Source organism: Cynocephalus volans, chromosome 1, assembly GCF_027409185.1.
Source record: "Cynocephalus volans isolate mCynVol1 chromosome 1, mCynVol1.pri, whole genome shotgun sequence".
Lineage (NCBI taxonomy): Eukaryota > Metazoa > Chordata > Mammalia > Dermoptera > Cynocephalidae > Cynocephalus > Cynocephalus volans.
Window position 1 is genome coordinate 188,926,752 of NC_084460.1, and position 21,913 is coordinate 188,948,664.

At 42.8% G+C, this 21,913-nt stretch overlaps 1 protein-coding gene across 2 annotated transcripts; it reads right to left on the reverse strand.

Annotated features, from left to right (window-relative positions):
* Positions 1-138: 138 nt before the first annotated feature.
* Positions 139-21,421, reverse strand: RSPH1 (radial spoke head component 1). Of its 2 annotated transcripts, XM_063079833.1 has the most exons (9): positions 21,368-21,421; positions 19,607-19,720; positions 19,399-19,504; positions 11,816-11,906; positions 11,135-11,270; positions 7,656-7,727; positions 3,179-3,335; positions 2,629-2,769; positions 139-191 (listed from the first exon to the last, which is right to left on the reverse strand). In XM_063079833.1, exons 1-9 carry the CDS (start codon positions 21,419-21,421, stop codon positions 139-141), a joined length of 924 nt encoding a protein of 307 aa, XP_062935903.1. The 2 variants fall into 2 exon arrangements, with proteins under 2 accessions (XP_062935903.1, XP_062935913.1); XM_063079843.1 differs by lacking the exon at positions 19,607-19,720.
* Positions 21,422-21,913: the final 492 nt, after the last annotated feature.

Here is a 21,913-nt window from a genome sequence, read left to right on the forward strand (position 1 = left end):
CGTGAACAGATTTATTTGCAATCGTAAACTGACATGAGGAATGACTGAGAGAGAAAGATGAATGACCGATTCTCGTGAGCTGCCCGCCCGGCAGAGCGCTCCATGACATGGCTTCCCCTTCTCGCCCCTCGCTCTGCGTTACTCTGGCACATCCGATTGTCTGGTCTCTTCTTCCTCAAAACTAACATTTCCTGAGAAGAAAAGAGAAACATAAGTGTGTTTCATATTTACTTTAAAACACAAGCATATTTTATATTTGAAACATAAGAATATTTCATATTTCTACTTTAAAATTCTTTCTTCACTAACAGACCTTTTGCAATAAAAGAATATTATAATTGCCAAGCACTTAGGCAAAAACGGAATGTCATTTTATACAGATTTTTACAGTTTTTCCTTTGGCACCAGTAATAAAATAAGCAAAAGACACACTCAAAGTAAATGCTAAGAAAGGAATATTCATTTAATATTAATTATCTTATGCCTGCATGCACTGTCCAAAGCAACCATCTTTGTGGATAAAACATGTAACTGTTTGGTTCTTATATTAATTAAAAGAAAAGCAGGAATTTGTCACGTTCTTATAAGGTGCTATATTTAAATGTTTCATGAAATTTAGAATCACTACTTATTGTTCAGTAAACTCTATGACTTGCTGTTGGCCATGTTAAAGAAGAAATCAGTAGGGCAAAATCTCAGATGTAATGTGGGAATCATGATAAATAGATCTTGAATTTTTATTATTTTGATAAAGTGTTTTGCCTACCAAGCCCAGTTTTTTTTAGTCCATTTTTCATTTGAGGCACTATGGACATTTTAGACTGAGTAAGACTTTGTTGTGGGGCTGCCCTGTGTGTTGGAGCATTTAGCAGCACCCCCGGCCTCTACCCAGGAAGATGCCAGTAGCATCTCCCTTACTGGCCCCCAAGTCTCCAGACATTGCCAAATGTCCCCTGGGGGCCGAAACCACTGAGTTCGGGTGGCGTCCTTTTGTCCAGGGCTGATCCACAAGTCACTGTCTCAGACGCCAGCTCGTAGTGGGCGCTACCAGCTCGTCCAGTCTCTCCTAGCCCAGTTCTAGGAATTCCTCACCCTCTTCTCTGCCTCTTCCCTTCTCTCCCCTACCAGCTTCTGGGTGGGGGAAGTCCCACCTCCTGAGCGACCCCAGCCTCCTGCCTTGCCCAGCCCCAGCCAGGGCTCTACACCCCACCAGCCCCAGAGGAGTACGAAGGGCAAACCTGATGAGGCACTCCCTGCAGGTCCCTTGGTGCCCCCACCCCACCACACTCAGGGCCACGTGATGTCAAGAAAGGGCCAAGGGAAGGTACTGGCCCCCCACGCCCCACCCTCTCCTGGCTGTCAGACTCTGCTCTCTGTCAGGAATTTCCTTCCTGGTCTCACCTGTCCCTTGCCACCTCTCGGCCCACTCAACTCACCTGGAGCTACCCCCTCCTGGAAGTGTTTCCTGGTCCTGCCCTGGGTGAGCCATCCCCTCTCCTGTCAGCGTGGCCTGCCCGGCTCTGGAGGATGAGTGCCCTCCCTCTCCATCCCACACCCCTGCCAAGCCCAGAGTCTACACCTGGCAGTCCCAGCAGTTGCTGAGGACCCATCTCTGTGGAGCACCACCAGGCGCAGTTCTAAATCAGCCACTCAGCCCTCACACAACCCTGTGGGCATTGTACCTGCGAGGGAACACTGCTCTGCACCTCACGCAAATGGGGGAAGCAGGGCAGATGAGCCGGCACGCAGCTGCTAACCCGCAGAGCCGGGCTTCCACCTGACCCCACCTCAGTCACAACTCCACACAGCCAGACACTGCTTCTATGGTTCGTCATTATAGTACTTAGGTACTGCTGGTCCATTACTGCTAATCAAAGTCTAATCATGTGTGTCTAGAGCATTGAAATAGAAAACAATTTTACATGATCTAATTATTCCAGGTATTATTTTCAAACGAATGGGAAATATATTTCCTCTTAACTGACAACAGAAACAAACTAAACTGAATGGGGCCCCAGGCCCAGCAACCTCAGCCCGGAGCCAGGCAGGAGCAGGTGGCTGCCTGTGCCCAGACTGCTCCCAGACCGCCCTTTCCCATACAAACAAGATATCCACTTTGAATCAGACATAAGAAACTGGGCTACGAGAAGAGAATCCTCTCTGAGCTTCCTGGTAGTGCGCACAAGCACTTGGGAAAAGATTTTTAGAGACTTCAGAAACCTAAGCCTCAGTCAGACTTGGAGTCGAATCCGTGCCCTATGACCTGGCAGAGGTGGAAGCTTCTAGATTAATCGCACATCCAAGCCCACTTAAAAAGAGCTAGTTACCAACACTGTTAACCCTTAACCGTGCACCTGTGGCTCAGCCATGGAAATAGCAGTGATAAAGTGAGCCATGTTCCAGTTCTAATGGACTCCCTGCATCCTACCAGGCCCTTCCCTGCGGCCATTGGGCTTGCAGCAGCACCTTGGCAGAGCTCACAGTGGCATTTCTGAAACCTCCCCTTAGTCCCTGGGGCCTGGCCCAAGGATGTCCTTGTGGCAGTAAGGAGAATCCCACCGCCAATCCCATGTATGGGGCCTGGGCTTCACTCTCGCTATCCATGCTGTGTAAGGGACCTGTCCTCACCCAGGGCCATGTCATAGCGGAACTCGTCCCAGTGGTCCTCCTGGATGGCGTCTGCATCTTCATCTCCAGGTCTCATCAAATCCGTGTCTTCCTCGGAAACGTCCATCAGAGTCTGAACATCCTCCACGGGCTCTCCCACACCTGAAACACAAAAGGACAAAGACACTGTGGGCGGCAGAATGAGGGAGACTGAAGACCTGCACGGCGGGTAGCCATCCCTGGGCTGTCAGCACCCCTTTCCTCCTCCCGACAGCCGCACCTCGCTTTTTCTCTAGGGGACCCTCCACCCAGCTCCAGCCCAGGCCCTGCTGCATAAAATGGTTCAGGGATGAGTGCAGTTGGTCTGATAACTTTAATTCCTAAGCGTTTTTGACAAATGTGAGAAAGAGAAACCCTCTGTCCTCTGGGGTTTTTGAGCTGAGTGGATGACAATTTGGTAAAGCTGATGACCCTTAGTCTCCATAGGGAAGAGAGTGCCGGCTCTGTATCTGTTTCCCAGGGTGTGGACATGGGATGTCCACAGCTGCGACCACCAGGAGGCGCTCCATACCCTCAGCACCTGGTGCTTCTTCCTCGACGGCCTCCTCCATACGTGGCGGCTCCTCACGGAGGGTCGGTGTCCACAGAGCCAATTCTGTGATTTTGATAGCTTTCCATTTTGGAATGACAGCTGCTAACGTCTCCTCCTCCTCTTCCTCTTCTCTTTCCTATTTCAAGAGGAAATCTGTAAATTTACCAACATTTGTGTAATCTTGGTCTGGAATATTAAAAGTGAGAGAGGAAAGGACTGGTTTCGAATTGTGTTTGAGCCTTTTTATAACACTGTTCAACTGCCAACTATCTGTAGTGCACATGAGGGCTGGAAGGGATCTGAAAGAGCTGGATGAGAGGTGACCACAGAGCAGGGCCACACCTGCGCTTTCCAGTGGGGGCCACGAAAGGCCTTCAGACTCAGCACAGCCCAGCTGTCCCCAACAGTTACAGAGTGGACAAGGCCAAATGGGCTTTCCAGTTGCTCAGCCAGACTTTCTAGCTCTAAGGTTATTTATACAAACAATAAAAATAGTATCGGTACAAGAAAAGGCCTAAGAAGTTCCTAAGATGTTCATGTAATGACATCGAGGTGCATGAACATGAATGCTCTAGTCTTGAGTCAAGGATTATGGTGAAAAATAAAATCCAATGAAAGCAGAATGAGAGTTCATTATTTCTAAACGTGGAACATTTCATAAGAATGTATAATTCCTACACTGGTGAGCAGCCAATGTATGTTGATTCTGCCAAGCACACTGGTCTACTTCTTGGGTCCAGGACCACACTCTGAGAGGCCTCCAGGAGCAGGTTTTCTGCCAGGCTTGATGGGCATCCCTCCAGCTGCTGGGAGTGCCGGCAGCTGATTGCTCAGAACTGGGCTCCTCTGTCCCAAGGAACTTCCCCCACCAAGGGGCACTGCATAGCTCCAGGTTTCACATCCCATCCATCCGTGGGCAGCCTACACCCACTGCCTGGTCCATGCAGGGGTCAAAGGACCTTGCCTCTGTTCAGAAAACTTTGAAGGGCCGTCCTAGTTTCAGACCTCCCCATGGGGTCACATCACAGTACAACTTCCACTTCTGCCCAGTCCTGTTTCCCTCACTGCCTTACAGCAACTGATCCCAAGGGACTCCCCAAAAACCTCACATGCATATCTCAGGGTCTTGGGGTCTGTTTCCTCCATGCTGTGGGTTGAATTCTGTCCTCCACCCCTCTAAAAAAAGATGTTGGAGTTTTAAGCTCCACTACCTCCGAATGTGACCTTATTTGGAAACAGGGTCTTTACAAAGATAATCAAGTTAAAATGAAGCCATCAGGGAGGGCCCTAATCAAATATGACTGGTGTCTTTATAAAAAATAAAAAGAAATTTGGACACAGAGACAGACAGGCATGGAGGGAAGAAGATGTGAAGACAGGGAGAAGATGGCCGTCTGCAAACCAAGGAGAGAGGCCTGCGGCAGATCCTCCCACACAGCCTCGGATGGAACCAGACCTGCTGACACCTTGATTTTGGACTTCCGGCCACCAGAACTGTGAGACAGTAAATAGCTGTTGTTTAAGCCCCTACTTTGTGGTACTTACTACAGCAGCCCAAGGAAACTAATACACCGAGGAACCCAGCCTAAGGCATATTATTTCATGTAAAAGAAAAAAGAATTAATATTATTCAGAAAGGACCACTCAAACACAGGGATCTCTTATTGTCTTTTTTCATAATGTAGTTAACAATAAAGTGGAATAAAACTTAAAAGAACATCACCTTTCTCCCCAAGAGGGCCACACAGGAAATGTTGACAAATCTGTATTGAACGAGCCCCAGGTGGCCCAAAGGTGGTGCCTGGAGCAGCAGGTCCAAACACTGCAGCCCACAGAGGAGATGCAGCTTACACGGTGGCCCAGAGCCCACAAAACACATACAAACATGAAACAAGGTCCACGTATGTCTCTACTACCAAAATTCACTTGAGATTTTCTATTCTATTCCATTTTATTTTTTGAAATGTTGCTCACAAACTACTAAATTGATTTTAGGTCCTGTTAGCACGCACTATGAAAAACATTGCTCTAGCACAGTGGTCAGCAAACTTTTCTGTCAACTATTTAAGGCTTGGCTGGCCACATATGTGTGCCAACTACTAATTCTGCCACTGTAGTATGAAAACAGCATAGACAACACTTAGATGAATCAGCGTGGCTGTGTTCCAATAAAACTTTATTTACAAAACCAAGTGGTGAAACCCTCTTACATTGTTGGTGGGACTGTAAGATGATGCAGCTACCATAGAAAACATTTGGCAGCTCCTTAAAAAGTTAAATCCAAAATAATTGAAAACAGAGACTAAAACAGATGCTTGCACACCAATGTGCATTGAAGCATTACTCATAACAGCTAAAGGTAGAAGCTACCCAAGTGTCCATCAACAACAGATAAACAGATAAGCAAAATGTAGTACGTCCATACAATGGATTATTATTCAGCCATTAAAAGGCAATTCCAACACATGCTACAACACTGATGAACTTTGAAGACATTATGCTAAGTGAAAGAAACCATACACAAAAGACAAAAGGACAAACAGAACATCACATAACGACATCGAGGTGCATGAACATGAACACTCTAGTCTCAAGTCAAGGAATTGCTAGACTTGGTATTCCAAATGTTTGGGAATAGAACAGATCAACGTTTTCTACCTTAGACGTTACTGAGGTTCTTTCTCATTATCCTGAAATACTGACTTCTACTAACTTTTGCTGGGAGAGTCTAAAACTGCAAAACACTTAATAAGATGGGCTTTGTTTTTATCACTACCCAAATTAAAATAATTGCTCAGTCACCAGTAAGCCTTTTTTTATAAAGGCTAGATTTATTACCAGTGGTGGCAGTATAATCAATTTTGCCAAAAGATTCCTTTGAGAGACATGTGAGAGGTGTCCAGTCCCACGGAGAAACCCAGCAAAGGCAATAAACATGTCACCATCACAACAGAACAACACAGCCAATAGCTTTTCAAAATTCTGACTGTGTGTGCAGGTGGTTACACACACAAACATAAATGCACTTAGCTGTAGAACCACATGGTCTGAGAGTCCATTGGCTGTGGGAAGTTAAGGGGGAAAGATTCAAAGATTCCTTTCGATTTTAGAATCTGAGAGACTGTAGGGAGAGAAATGAGAAAGTCAGGTTTAAGAAAATATCTGGAGAGCACTGAATAGAAAATCTGGTAATGAGGTTAGCCTTAGGATTCAAGGCCAGAGCCTGCTGGAGGTGGAGGATGAAGCATTCAGTAGAGATGCGGCGGATAGGTGGCTGCTGAGCAGGTGCTGGGCAGCCCTCGTTGAATTTCATCTCATTCCACCTTCACAACTTTCCCACAATATGACTTCTATCTCTGGTGACCAAGGGCAGCTTTCCTGCATCTCGCAGCTGACCCAAAGGTAGTGGAGAAGGGTCGCATTAAAGTAGCCCCTCAGGATAATGTGAGAGGACTGACAAGAGCTACAGCAACAAAAAGCAAATCAAGAAGAGAGAGGCCTCAGCTGAGGCTGAATGAGAATGCGTTTGGTGGCGGACCCAGACAATGGGGTTCTCTGGCTTTCTTCGGAAAAGAAAATGTGTAGGTATGAGAAGGCTGGCTTATGATTTATTTTTAACTTGTTAGGAAAACGTACCTAAGGAACTTCAGAGACCAAAAAGAAAATAAAAGTACCATCTGACACTTTTTTGCCAGGCCAGGGTCCTCATTAAAGTTCAAAACTTCTTACGAAGAGGATGACATCAGGTAAATAAGTGAGTTGAAAGCCTCAAAACCAGTGCCAAGACCAGGAAATTTTACTAAATTGCCAATTATCTATAGGCATGAGTCAGACATTAGTGATGACAAGAATACAAAGACAGACATCCTTCCCCCCAACACACACACGTACAAGGTACTTCAAAAAGTTTGTGTAAAAATAGAATTGAAAGATAATATAGATCTTTCCACGAACTTTTTGAAGTACCCTAATATCTGGGGTAGCTGGCTAATTTTAATATTAATGAGAAAATATTGATTTAGTATTAATACTAATGTTAAATATTGGAAAGAAAAAGAAAATTATTAACCAATGAGGCTTTAAGAGGTGCACATCACACACCTGACATGCTGACAGTCATTGGACAAATTGTGATGACACTAGTTATAGATTTCACTTGTCATCTCTAGGACCTAATAGTGTCCAGAACTCTCTGACTCAGGATTAGCTTGTCTCTGTTGATAAAAACTAGGTCTAGACTTCCACAATAACTGTGAAACGATGTTGTTTACTTCCAGCAATTTAGTTGTATACTAATGCACGCAAATAAAGGAGGAAGAGGAAAATGTGAAAGTTCCCAAGAGTTGTCATCATGTTTTAGGCAAATCACCTCTAATCTTGTAGGATCAATATCGTGGAGCAGCTCCTTTGCTGCGAACATAGAAAATGATGTATGTTCTGCAACTCTGCAACTTACCATGTCGGTTAAGCGATATTCACCATGCTGCTCACATCCAATGTCAAACACATACTTTCCAGGGCCAACAGGCTATAAGCAAAGGGAAGCCAAAAGGCACTTCACTCTTAAGTGTCAACACCCAACAGAAAACACAAAATGCGTCATAAATGTTGTCAGCATATAACCGACCCCAAAATCATATAATTGGGTAAAGTCCATACAGATTAGAGAATGCTTTTATGAAGTAATGGCTAATGGAATTGCAAAGTATATGTCCTGTTTTGCTTAATTTTTCAAAGTTTAGCCACATTTTACTTCTTTATAGAAGTGATGTGTTTGTTACAAAAAAAACTTTAATAAGTCAACACCCACAGATAAGCTAGCTAGAGATAGAACCACTACTAACATTTTGATGTATTCTTTGCAAATTTTGTTTCTAGTACATGGGGGGGTTATAATATAAAAATTTGATCATAATTACAAATACTAACTTATACTCTATTTTTACTTAGAAATATGGCATGAACTATATCCCATATTTACAGATATTCTTCCAAAACACCAGTAATCAACCTGATACTTTATTTCATCCCTGAATTATAATCTATTTTAATCATTGGCTACTGTTGATATTTGGTATGCTGATATTTTCCTTTGACAAAGAATGTTATAGGAAACATATTCTGAGTTAAAACTTTATGAAACCCTGATATCTTCCTTAGGGTAAATTATCAGAATTTCTGGACAAAAGCCTCTATGTTTTTTTAACTATAATAAAGCTCTAATAATTTTCATTCCCACATCACTAGTTACGAGTCCCCATATCGTCAAACCCTTGTTTTTCTGGGCACTAACATTTTGTTATACTTTTACATATTTTTTTATATTTAAAAAATGGGATTTCATCATTTAATTTACATATTTTATTAGTAAGGTTAAACTCTTTTTCAAGATTTTCGGCCATTTAAATCACATTGACGTAAGTTGACAAATGTTGCAAATTTCCTAACCCCATTATCATTAATCTGTTAAATGTTCTTTATAGTGTTTTCTAATCTTTAAGAGCTAAATCTTTTTAAAAGCTAAATTTAAAAGCTAAATCTATTAGTTTTTCCTTTATGTTTCTGTTTAGAAAGTTCTCTTTCCTCATTTCAAAGTTAATAAGTATTCACCTATATTGTTTTCTATATGTGATTTTCTTGGTTACATTTAAATCTTTATTTCTTCTAGAAAGTACCTTCATCTACATGCTGAAGGACAACTCTAATTTTATTTTTCTCCCAAATGGTTATCAAGTTGTCCCAGCACCATTTCTTGACTCTTTACCATTATTTCTTTATTAATTTGAAATGACATCCGTATCAAGTGTTACATTATTTTACCACATGGATCTGTCTCTAGACTTTCTAATCTCCTTCACTGGTCTATGTATCTCTATACCAGTATCACACTGTTTTAACTATTGAAACTTTGTAGTATGTTTTGATAACTTGTCAACAAGGACTTGAACAGGCAATTTTGAGGATGAAACACAAACCAGCAACAAAAGTGTGACAAGGTACTTGACCTCACTAGTAATCAGGGAAACACATTAAAACAATGAGACAACAGTGTTTGTTTACCCATCAGATTTAAAAAAAAAATAAGTTAAAGACTAACAATACCCAGTGTTGGTGAGAATATGTGATAAAGTGACTGTCATATTCTGTTGGGAAGAGTATAAATTGGCACAGCTTTTTAGGACAACTGGCAGTGCAGGTCATGATTTAAAATGTCAGTTCTTATAGGTTCAGTAAGTCCAGCAATTCCATTATCTAACCTACATAAATACTCGCAAGCATGCAAAATGATAAAAGATGTATCTTTGTGTATATTTTTGTGTCCTGATATAGGGCAACCCTACCTATGCAGTTAAAACCCCAAAACTATAATTCTGTATGTATAAGTGTGTATGTACATGAGGCACAGAAATGGTGCAGAAGGCACATGCTCAAGGGAGAAGTAGGGAGAGGAGGGAGGGCTGGAAAGCAGGGAGGGGCAAGGTGCCAGTGTCTGAATGTTTTGCAATCAGAATGTACTCATGTGTTATTTAAAGTTGCTTTAAATAACTTTAAAGTTGCTTACTGACTAGCAGAACAAAACCTCCATTTTTACTCTTATTTTCCAAACTGGTCTGGGTTGTTCAAGCTTATCGATCCTTCCAGATTAATCTTTGTCAAGATCTCTTCGCCCCTACATACCTCCCATTCCAAAAACACCCATGGGAATTTTGCTGGGAATTACATAAACAATGTAGAGATTTGAGGAGAATGTGCTGTTTTGACAAATAATAAAAGTAAAATCTGCAGTTAGGGCATAAATTATAAGAGGTTCCTTAAAAAGTTTGTGGAAAATCAAATTAAAAGACGATACCTCCTTGTTTGCATAGTGGTGAGGAAAAAAGATAATACAAATCCTTCCGTGAACTTTTTGAAGACCCCTCATATATAAATGAAAACAGAGTTTTAAGAGAGTCTGAGGAGGTGTTGCTAAGCCAGTTTAATGTTCCCCATGTCCACTTCTAACACCATTCATTTGCTCAGCAGATTCCCACTGTGGAGAAGGTTTCTGCTCAGCTCCCGACCAGAGCTACCACGAATGCAAGAGTCCTCCAAACGGAAATGATCCATGTGAGTGCTGGGAAATGGGAACTGGGAAATGGAGCCTCCAGACCTGGGCTGAGGAGGGAACACCAGCACTGCCCTCCCAGGAAACAGATTCCAAACACTTCACGTAGAAGTGCAAGAAACAAATATTTTGTGTCCGATTTGCCAATGAGAAGGAACAGGTACAATGGGAAGTTCAGATGCCCCCTTGTGTTACAGCAATGCAACAGACCACTGCTGAAAGACGATGGCATCTCTACTGAGATGCAGAGAAACAGGTACAGAGAGGCTCAGGGAGAGGCACAGCTGTCCTGTTCCCCACATTTGAAGAGGATGGGAGGGTCTCCCTGAGTTTTTAGTACTTTCCATTCACACATTTTCATAGGCTGGGGGAGGGGGGTTGATAGAGTCTGAATGTTGTCACCCAAAATGCATGTGGAAATCTGCTCCCCAATGTGCAGTGTTGGGAGCTTTTTGAGTCATGGGGCAGATCCCTCATGTATGGATTAATGCTCTCCCTAAAGGCTGGAGGAGTAGTGAGTGAATTCTCACTCTATTAGTTCCCAGGACAGCTGGTTGTTTAAAAGACCCTGGCACCTCCCCTCTCTCTCTCTCTCTTGCTTCCTCTCGCCATGTGATCCGCTTGTACCCGCTGCTGCCTGCTGCTTTCCACCATGAGTATAAGCAGCCTGAGGCCAGTGCCAGATGCAGCTCTCCCAGAATTGTGAGCCAAATAAACCTCTGTTCTTTATAAATTACCCAGTCTCAGGTATTCTGTTATAGCAACACAAAATGGATTAATACAGGGTTTTTGCATATTTCATTGACAAATGCCACTTCCCATTGACTTACATTTTTGTTCAAGAATTTGCCCTGGTACCTGTGGTTCAGGTGAATGAGCTCAGCTGCACCCTCCTGCTGTCCGTTCACCCAGGTCCCGACGTACTTACTGCCCGTCTCTGCATAGAAATAGGTGCCTTGCCCATGCCTGGTTAAGACAGGGGGCACATTGCATTTTGTTCCAGCATAGAGGAAAACCTTCCAGGTTTATACACAAACATTGAAACTGGGGGTGGCTTAGATTGATGCAGGCTCACAAACAACTTGGCTTCTATATATGTGTCCATTCAAAAGATGTCTCATGCTCGGTGTGCCCCATGCATGGGACATTAACAGATGCATAGAGAACAGGCATTACCTGCTGGACAGAGGCAGGCTTCCAGTGCATCAGCTGGTTTCCCCAGGAAGAGGCACAGCTACTAGGAGCTGTTGCTCAGTCCCCCAGCTGATTCTTCTGTACCCTCCACACCTTGGGGCCCTTTGGCAAAGGACTCTAGTGTCCCGCCCCCTCTGAGGGGAAGACATCAGTCATGACGTGAGTGTGCACTTGCTTAGTAACACATCATCCAGGAGCTTGCCTTAAAGCCATGGAAAGATTTGAACTACCTGTCAGACTTGGTAAGTGGGCTTTTGTCACGATTCTGTTTCTCAGCAAGAGTGAGCAATCTAAAGACATCATCATGTTCTTATTACCTTTGGTGAGCAAACCACTCTCCAGTGTAGGTGTCATTGTTGACGTAGTAGTACACACCATGGCCATGCCTCTGGTTATCCACCCACTCCCCTAGAAGGAATGACACAGAAAGAAGCCTGGGTGAGCAGAAGGGAACGATGCCCTTTACATTGTCTTCAGACTATCAGCAATGGCAGAGGTGGGTTTGCCATGAAGCAAAAGGAGCTACAGCTTCAGGGCCCCATGCTCACGTGCCTCCTTCCGAGGCCACAGGAAGGACTCTGACAACATGTGTGATCCTGCTTCCTCTTGCACTGCATGGCATGCAGTGGTGAGCCATTTTGGCTGGCCAAGGGAGGGTTGAGGCAGGGTTTCACTGGCTTCAGGCAGGATGAGGTATGTGCAGGTGGCCACCATCACCTGCATGTACTGACAAACAGATTTTCCACATTGGCCAGGGGCTCAGTGAGGATTTAAACCAAGGTTTATCTGATCCCATTACCAGTGATCCTAACCCCACACCCCATTTACATTGTCAGTGCTTAGTGATCCAGCAACAACTTCAGGGCTTGATAGTCTATGCTCGGCCACTTGCCAGCCTTTCACTCTATTTCCCACCTAGCACTGTGGCTACAATGCACCACCCCAGACAGCTTCCCATGGCTGCCCATGGTTGCCCACTAGCTGGATGCTGCATCTTGGCTGGCCCATGTCTCTGCCTGGAGTCTTCCCACACCTGGGTGTCCTTGCCTACCCACTGCCAGGCAAGTTTGTGCTCATTTCTCATAGACTTGATGGGAAATACTGAAACTGGTCAAGACATCATAAAATTCATAACATATCTCTACAATAAGGGCAACAGCAAACTAGTGTCATCAATTAAAGTGATCTGCAACCTGGAACCCAGGGAGAAACCCCAGGCAACCTGGCCCCTGCCCAAACACAAGGCAGGAGTCTGCCACAAACACCCCTTCCACACAGGGGGTCCACCACAGCTACTGCCACTGCAAGATGGCTCACTACCACAATAGCAGTCAGGACCACCCTACAGGCAGTCTGCTACATACTCAACCACAGTGACACAAGTAGAGTCACCAGCAGAGCCCGGAAAAAGAGGAGAAAGTCTTTCTCCTCTAAGTCCACTCCAGAGAAACAGATGAAGCAACTGCTATACCAGATGACTAGACATCAATACAGAGATACTAGAAATACAAATAAACAGGAAAATATGACACCACAAAAGGAATACAGTTATTCTCAAGTACCAGGCCCCATAAAGCAGGAAACCCTTGAAATGACTGAAAAGGAATTCCAAGCAACAATCTTAAGAAAACTCAAAGAAATAAGAGAAGACAACACAATGAAATGAGAAAAAATAGCCAGGATATGAAGGAGGAAATGTACAAAGAGATTAATACTTTTAAAAAGAATGTAGCAGATCTCCTGGAATTGAAGGATTCATTCAGTGAAATAAAAAACACAGCCAAGAGCTTAAACATCAGGTTAGAGACAGCAGAAGAAAGAACTTCAGATCTTGAAGATGATCTTTTCAAAATAACGTAGGCGGACAAAAAAAGAAAAAAAGAATTTTTAAAAATGAAGAAAATCTAAGAGAGCTAGCAGACAACCTTAAGTTCATGAACATCCAAATCACGAGTGTTCCAAAAGGTGAAGAGAAAAGAAAATGCATTGAAAACCTATTCAATGAAATAATAATAGAAAACTTCCCTGGTATAGGGAGAGACACAGACCTTCAGATTCAGAAAACTCAAAGATCCCCAAACAGATTTCACCCAAAAAGATCCTCTCTGAGACACATTATAGTCAAACTGGCAAAGGGCAAAGACAAAGAGAGAATTCTAAAAGCAGCAAGAGAAAAGCATCAAATCACTTATAAGAGAGCCCCCATCAGACTAACAGCAGGCTTTTCAACTGAAACTCTACAGGCCAAGAGATAATGGGATGATATATTCAAAACACTAAAAGAAAAAAATTGCCAGCCAAGAATACTATACCCAGCAAGGCTATCCTTCAAAAATGAGGGAGAAATAGTATATTTTCCAGGCAAACAAAACTGCAAGAGTTCACCACCACATGACCAGTGCTGCAAGAAACTCTCCAGGGAGTCCTGCAACTGGAATCTGAAAAACAATAATCACTATCATGAATACACAAGAAAGAACAAAACCCACTAGTAAAACAAAAATGTGAAAGAGAAAGAAACTAAATCTTACCACCTCAAAAAACCAACAAATGTTGAAGACAAATAATAAAGGGGGAAGAAAGGAAAAAAACTTATTTAAAACATCTAAACAGAAAGTGATAAAATGCTAGGAGTAAGACAATACCTTTCAATAACAACCTTAAATGTAAATGGATTAAACTCCCCACTCAAAAGACATAGATTGACTGATTGGATTAAAAGGCTAGACCCAACTATATGCTGTCTTAAAGAGACTCACCTCACTTGTAAAGATACACACAAACTAATAATGAAGGGATGGAAAAAGATATACCATGCAAATGGAAACCAAAAATGAGCAGAAGTAGCTATTTTTATAATGGATAAAAGAGACTTTCATCCAACAATTACAGAATATACGTTCTTCTCATCACTACATGGAACATACTCCAGAACAGACCACATGTTAGGTCACAAGTCAAGTCTCAGCAAATTTTTAAAAATCAAAATTACCTCAAGTATATTTTCAGACCACAACAGATTAAAACTGGAAATCAGTAACAAGTAAAACTCTGGAAACTTTACAAATCCATGGAAATTAAACAACAGGCTCTTGAATGACCTATGAATACAAGAAGAAGCTAAACAGGAATTCAAAAAATTTCTTGAAACTAATGAAAATAAAGACACATCATACCAAAACCTGTGGGATACTGCAAAAGCAGTTTTAAGAGGGAAGTTTATTGCAATAAATGCTTACATCAAAAGAATAGAAAGACTGCAAATAAACGACCTAACATTATGCCTGAAAGAACTAGAAAAACAAGAACAATCCAATCCCAAAAGTAGTAGAAAGAAAGAAATAAGATCAGAGCAGAACTAAATGAAACAGAGTTCCAAAAACTGATAGAAAAGATGGATGAAATAAAAAGTTGTGTTTTTGAGAAGATAAACAAAATAGACAAGCTATTAGCCAGATTAACCAAAAAAAAAAAAAAAAAAAAAAAAAAAACAAGAAGAGAAAAGACCCAAATAACAAAAATCAGAAATGGAAAAGAAGACATTACAACCGATACCACAGAAATACAACGAATCATTAGAGACTATTATAAACAACTACACATCAATACATTTGAAAACGTGGAGGACATGAACAAATTTCTGGACATATACAAACTACCAAGACTGAACCAAGAAGAAACAGAAAACCTGAACAGACCAATAACAAGCAATGAGATTGAAGCAGTAATCAGCAGTCTCCCAACAAAGAAATGCCCTGGACTGGATGGCTTTACTCTGAATTCTACCAAACCTTTAAAGAGGAATTAATACCAATTCTCTTCAAACTGTTCCAAAAACTTAAAACATAGGCCACTCTCCTGAACTCATTCTATGAGGTCAGCATCACTCTGATACTAAAATCAGACAAAGATACAACAAAAAAAGAAAGCAACAGGCCAATATCTCTGACCAACATAGATGCAAACATCCTCAACAAAATATTAGCAATCATAATACAGCAACACATCTAAAAAATTATATACTGTGATTGAGTGGGATTCACTTCAGGGAAGTAAGGATGGTGCAACACATGCAAGTAAATAAATGTGATATACCAAATCAACAAAATCAAGGACAAAATTTATATGATTATCTCAATAGATACAGTAAAAGCATCTGACAAAATTCAATATCCCTTCATGATAAAGACTCTCAGCAAATTAGGTATAGAACAAAGTATCTCAAAACAATAAAAGCCATATATGACAAACCTACCACCAATATCATCCTGAATGAAAAACTTTCAGTTTTTTCCTTAAGAACAGGAATAAGACAAAGATTCCTACTCGCACCACTGCTACTTAACATAATATTAGAAGTACTAGCCAGAGCAATCAGGCAAGAAAAAGAATTAAAGGGCATCCAGATTGGAAAAGATGAAGTCATATTCTCCCTGTTTTCAGATGACATGATCCTATGTATATAAAAGCCTAAAGACTCTACAAAAAAAAAAAAAAACTCTCAGAGTTGATAAATGATTTCAATAAAGTGGCAAGATACAAAATCAACGCATAAAAATCAGTAGGATTTTAATACTCCCATAATGAACTAGCAGAAAAAGAAATAAAGAAAGCTAGCCCATTTACAATAGTCACCAAAAAAATAAAATACCTAGGAATAAATTTAATCAAGGAGGTAAGAGATCTCTTCAAGGAGAACTACATATCACTGTTGAAAGAAATTAAAGAGGGCACAAAAAGATGTAAAGACATTCCATGCTCTTGCATTGGAAGAATTAATATTGGGAAAATGTCCATACTATCTGAAGTGATCTACAGATTCAATGCAATCCCCACCAAAATACCAATAACATTGCTCACAGAAATAGAAAAAACAATCCTAACATTCATATGGAACAACAAAAGACAACAAAAGAATAGGCAAAGCAATCCTGAGCAAAAAAAATAAAGCCAGAGACACTATACTACCTGACTTCAAATTATACTACAAAGCTATAATAACCAAAACAACATGGTACTGGCATAAAAACAGACACGCTGCCTTACACAAAACCATTCTGGCCCCTTGTGATGACAGTCAGCTAAAATAGGCTGTTATGAATTATTCAGCCATGCATTAACTTACTCTGTGATTGGAAGAATATTGACTCACTGAGCTAAAATTAATATTGTAACTTTTGACCTTCATTTCTATTGCTGCCCTAGTGAAATAAGACTCTTATTTAAGCTTTAGTCAGAGAAGAAACCTGCACCCTTTAAGATACAAGACCATATGGAGAAACAAAAAATCCCAAATGTTTCCAAATGAGTTTTATATGTTGGTGTGGTATATTATGAAAAATATTTGGTCTTTATTCAAGGTTCCAGGCACAGAGCTACTAAAACCTTTGAAATTTCCTGAGTTATAGGAGTGTCTTTTGTTATGCAGAATGAGTCTCTTTTGATCACACCTGAGTTTCTGCTAACAAGGTGACTTAGGGCAGGGCCCCTAGATATCCTCAAGAGGAGGATGGTCACCAGAGGTTAGGGTTAGGGCTAGAGTTAGGTTAGAGGGTTGGAACATTCAGCCCCACCCACCAACCTCACAGAAGGAAAGGGAAGTGAAGGGGGACGGGGGTGGAGATTTAAGTCTATAAAACTCTTGAACAGGAGCTTTGATGAGTTTATGGGTTAGTAAATGCATCACGTGCCAGGAGGACAGTGCACCCCAACTCCTGTGCTCCAGAACCTTCTGGACCTTGCCCTACGTACTTCTTTATCTGGATATTCATCTGTATTCTTTATAATATCTTTTATAATAAACTGGTAAACATAAGTGAAGTGTTTCCCTGAGTTCTGTGAGCCATTATAGCAAATGATCAAACCTGAGAAGGGAGTTGTAGGAACCCCTGATTTGCAGCCAAGTCAGACAGAAGTGTGAGTAACCTGGAACCCAGTACTTGTGGGTTGACATCTGAAGTGGGGGCAGTCTTGTGGGACTGAGCCCTCAACCTGTTGGGTGTTAAATCAAACAAAAAATTTTGGCCTGAGAAAGCCTCCATACTTCCATACCTGAGCTTTTGCTCACAAACCACAATCTAACTCAGTACTTAAGCAAATTGAAAACCTGACTTAGAAGTGTGCTTCTGTGATGGTAGCTGACTCTCAGCCAATCACAGGCAGTCACCTTCTGTGTTCCTTTTCCTGTACCTTTCCTACCCTTTCTGTCTGTAAATCTCACCTGACCATGCGGCTTCTGCAGAGTTCCCCTGAATCTGTTTCAACTCCAGGGACTGCCCAATTCAAGAAATGTTCTTTTATATATATTTTTTCTTTTCTTGCTCAATTAAACTTTGCTAAATTTAATTTGCCTAAATTTATTCTTCTAACAGGGGAGCACTAACTCTGGGTAGTAAGTGTCAGAATTGAGTCGAATCGTTGGAAACCCAGGTAGTATCCACAGGCTACTGGATTGCTTGGTACGGAAAATCTACACATTTGGTGTCAGAGATGGGAGAAGAGAAAAAGTTTTCCCTGTAGTTAACCTTCATATTCAAAATTCTTTAAGTCCCTTATTCTGAGTATCTTTTCTTACATATATGCTGTTCAAATTGTATCAACATCTACTCTAAAATCAAAAGTGATAACAATGAGATTAGGCTCATAAGGATTTGAAAATTATTAAATCAAGCCCCAAATTGAATTCTTTAAAGTTGATTCAAAAAGTAGATGGTGCTTCTTCTGGAGCAAGACTTCTAAGATTTATGAAACAAAACAAAACAAATTCCATCTCTAACAGGGACGGCATTCACACTCTCCATCCTGGTCTCAGAATCAGACAGAATCCCCTTTCCCTAATTCTTTGACATCTACTACTACCGGTTCTCATTTTATCTAGGAGTAAGGCAAGTAACCACAGCTTGCACTTTAACAATATGTCATCCTCATTAGGAAGTGACACTTAGTGATATGTGGTACATAATGGTCCTAGCCATGGATGTTTACTTAACTCTTGCCATGAATCCGGGCATGGCTCTAAGTGTTTCATATGAATTAATCCATTTACTCCTCATACTGCAGATGAGAAAGCTGAGGCAAGGAGAGATGAAGTCACCCATGCAAAGCCACACTTATTGTCACAAGAGTTCAGGGTTGGGGGTCACAGATCTTTTTGGAAATCTAACAAAAACTAGATAACTTCTTCCCAGGGGGAAATAATGCCTATAACACAGATGTTGCATACAGTTTCCGAAGGTTCACAACCCACTCCCTATCTGCCTCTCTTCCCAGGTTTGGGATTAGGCTAGTATTGTAGTCACGCCAGGTGACCATGGTACATGGGGCAGCAGTGAGGTTCTTGGAAATAAGGGAACAAGAACCTTCCTGAAACATAACATTGTTATGGAAGGAATGCAGCAGAGATAGGAAAATCCAGCTTCATAAAGCAGAATGCTTCCAGACCAAAAGCCCTCACCGAAGGAACCACCAGGTCTAAAGAAACAATGTGTCCATCAGGAGAGGGGGTGGTCAGAAACGGAAAAGAGCAAAGACAACTTCAGGGACATGAATCTACACAGCGTCTGAAGCCATGGGTCCAAATAATGCCCCCGAGATCCATGCTCACCTGTCAGCATCTCTTACATTTGCTCCCAGTAACTGCACAGGCTCACAGGAGGGGATGTGCTGGTCACAGGGATGGTCATATTTCCCACTATAGACTAATTGATTAGTTAGTTAATTAACGACAAGGCTTTCTGATTTCTGTGTCAACCCTGTGAACATAGGAACACAATCTGTGTTTGTTCAATGACTGACTAATCTTGAGAACTTTAAGCTTTCTTGTATCCACAAACAAGTTCAATCACACACAAAAAAAGAAAAACTTCTGCAGCACAGAAATCTGCTTGTGATAACATTTTACCTTCAAATCTCGATCCATCTGGATATATAAAAGTGCCTTGACCATGCTTTTTATTTTTAACATATTCTCCGATGTATCGAGCACCATTTTTAAATTTGTAGATCCCCTGAAACACATTGATTATTTAATTCATATCATTCCTAAATTTAACATTTGCTAATAGAGTATTAAATAGAGAAAGCCACCCAGTCAAGTCATTGATTCTGACCTGGCCATGTCTTTTACCGAATTCATAGGTCCCTTCATATGTGTCCCCATTGGGTAGTCTCGCTTTCCCGTGTCCATGCCGTTCACCTGCCTCATTCCGATCCCCCTCGTATTCCTGGGCAAAAGAAATTGAGATAATTTAACCTGGGTTTCCCAGAATATCATGCTGTATACCTTAAATAAAGAATTAAAATAAAAAAACATGGAATTGGATCTGTCTAGACTTATTACAACACAAGTACATACACAATACATAGAGGATTTCAGAAACAAACATCTGTGCAATTATTGTGCTCTTCTAATATGGTTTGGCCCAGAAATTCTTTCCTGGAATATAAGGTAAAGATTTGTGACCTTACAGATTTGTTTCTTGGTTAGTCTAAATCAAAATGTACAAAAGGCCCCTCCTTCTGTAAAAGAGGTCTTCAATATGCTCAATACTGAGCAGTTGGGGTGGCTGAATTAGAGAGAAATCCTTTAAAATGATCCCAAACATGATCTGAACCTGAAAAATACAGACACTTAAAGCATTACAAATCAGTAGGGCCATATGAAGAGAGAAACTAGAAAGCTTGCTGGGCAGGTATTGTAGGTTGGGTCCACCCAGAAGCAGGCCCTGAACAAGTGATTTTTTTTTTTCAAGAAGTACTCTCCTGGGAGAAACCAGTAAAGCGGGTAGGAAGTAGATATGAAAGAGGAGACAGCTAAGCAAGGCTGCAATTTGAAGTGACATCCCAGAATCATCCTAATTATACAGGGGACTCTGGAGCATAATTACACTGCAGAGTTTATTCTGCTTTTTACACCAATTTACTGGCTTTCCTGGGGAGCATGTAAATCCCAGGCACTTCGGGCTCTCCATACTGGCCAGGTGATTCTAGTGCATAGAGATGCTAGTCTTGAGCAGCAAATCAGGCAGAAGCTGAGAGGTGGGGGCCCAGAGCTAGCAAAAAGGTCTGAGCAGGCACCGACAGCATCACAACATAGGTGCTAGATTTTTCAGTTAATTCTGAAACTATCTCAACTTGGTACTGTGCACATACACAGCAGCAAAGTTTCCCAACCTGTCAGCCAGCCATGGTCACCCTCTCACTTGGGAAGCTGCTGCTCTCTGGGAAGTACAAATATGCCCACAAAGAGCCCAAGCTACACCACTGGGCGTGCATCCCTTACCTCTGCTCTGCTGCCTAAACTAGGGAATAATCCCAACGACCTGGGTCAGTTCAGTGGAAACTGAAAAAAGCTCGTGTGAGTACAGACCTATACAGTAATATCTTCAGGACCCCTCTGAGCCCAGGGCCTCCTCAGCATTTCTTGGAGGCTGCCAAGAAGTAGCTTTCGCCTATTCATCTTACTCCCGGGGGAGCAAAGCTCAGTTACAGAAATGACCTATTCAAGGACAGTGTGGCAGCTTGGGATGATCCGATCATCCAAGCAGAATGCCTCTTTGGGGGTTAACACATAAGAGGACAAAACGTCCAAAGCCTTCCATCTGGAAATCTTCGCCTTTAATGGAGGGAGGGAGGGGAGTGGGGGGAGGGCTAGGAGGGATGCGGTAACCAGACGTCACAACGTTTCACCTTTCACCGTCAACTTCCCGGACGCAGCGCCCGGCGTGGCCGGCGTGGTCCTAGTCCCTGGACCTCCGGGGGGCCGTGGCTCAGCTCTCCGGTCCCAACGCCTCCCCACTCTGCGCACCCGACCTCCCGAGGTTCTCCCGCCCACGCGCTCTCCCGGAAGCCCCGCCTGACCCGCATCTCACCCCGATATCATTCTCTCCCTCCTCCTCCAACTCCTCGGAGCCCAGGTCCGACATGATCTCGTCCCAGCTTCGATCCCCGCTGCAGCGTCTCTAGCAGGTGGGTACCAGCCGCCCTCACCGCCGCGTCCGACGTCGCCATGGAGACGCAGCCAGCCCGCCTCCCTCCCAGCGGGAAAGGAGGCGCGGGGAGGAGCCACTGGCAGCCTTCGCGTAATGTCATAGCAACGGGAAGGGCGTCTCAACCAATCGCCTCCCGGGCAGGGGGAGGAGAGGGGCGGGCCGGGGCGGGTTCCGCACGGCGCAGCCCTCCGGCTCTCTAACCTGGAGCGCAGGTCGCGGCGCCTGGATCGCTGCAGCCGGCTGCTTGGATACGTCGCAGCGAGGACCACCTTGGAACGGGGCCTTCCGGAGGAAGGGCGCGGAAGCGCGTCCGGCTGACTCTCGAAAGGGTTTCACCCCTGCCGGGAGCTGGCGCTGCCCCTCCAACCCGCCCGCGGCTTCTCGGGTCCCTCGGGGTGCTGCCCGCTCCCCGTCGCTCTTCTGGCT

What these genes read in the sequence shown, in the direction of transcription:
- RSPH1 (XM_063079833.1), bottom strand. Translation starts at nt 21,421, where the DNA reads ATGTCGGACCTGGGCTCCGAGGAGTTGGAGGAGGAGGGAGAGAATGAT. An exon ending in AATATCGCTTAACCGACATG is followed by an intron (nt 3,336 to 7,655) that starts GTAAGTTGCAGA and finishes CTCTTGAAATAG; the next exon opens with GAAAGAGAAGAGGAAGAGGA. An exon ending in CCGCTATGACATGGCCCTGG is followed by an intron (nt 192 to 2,628) that starts GTGAGGACAGGT and finishes TTTTCTTCTCAG; the next exon opens with GAAATGTTAGTTTTGAGGAA.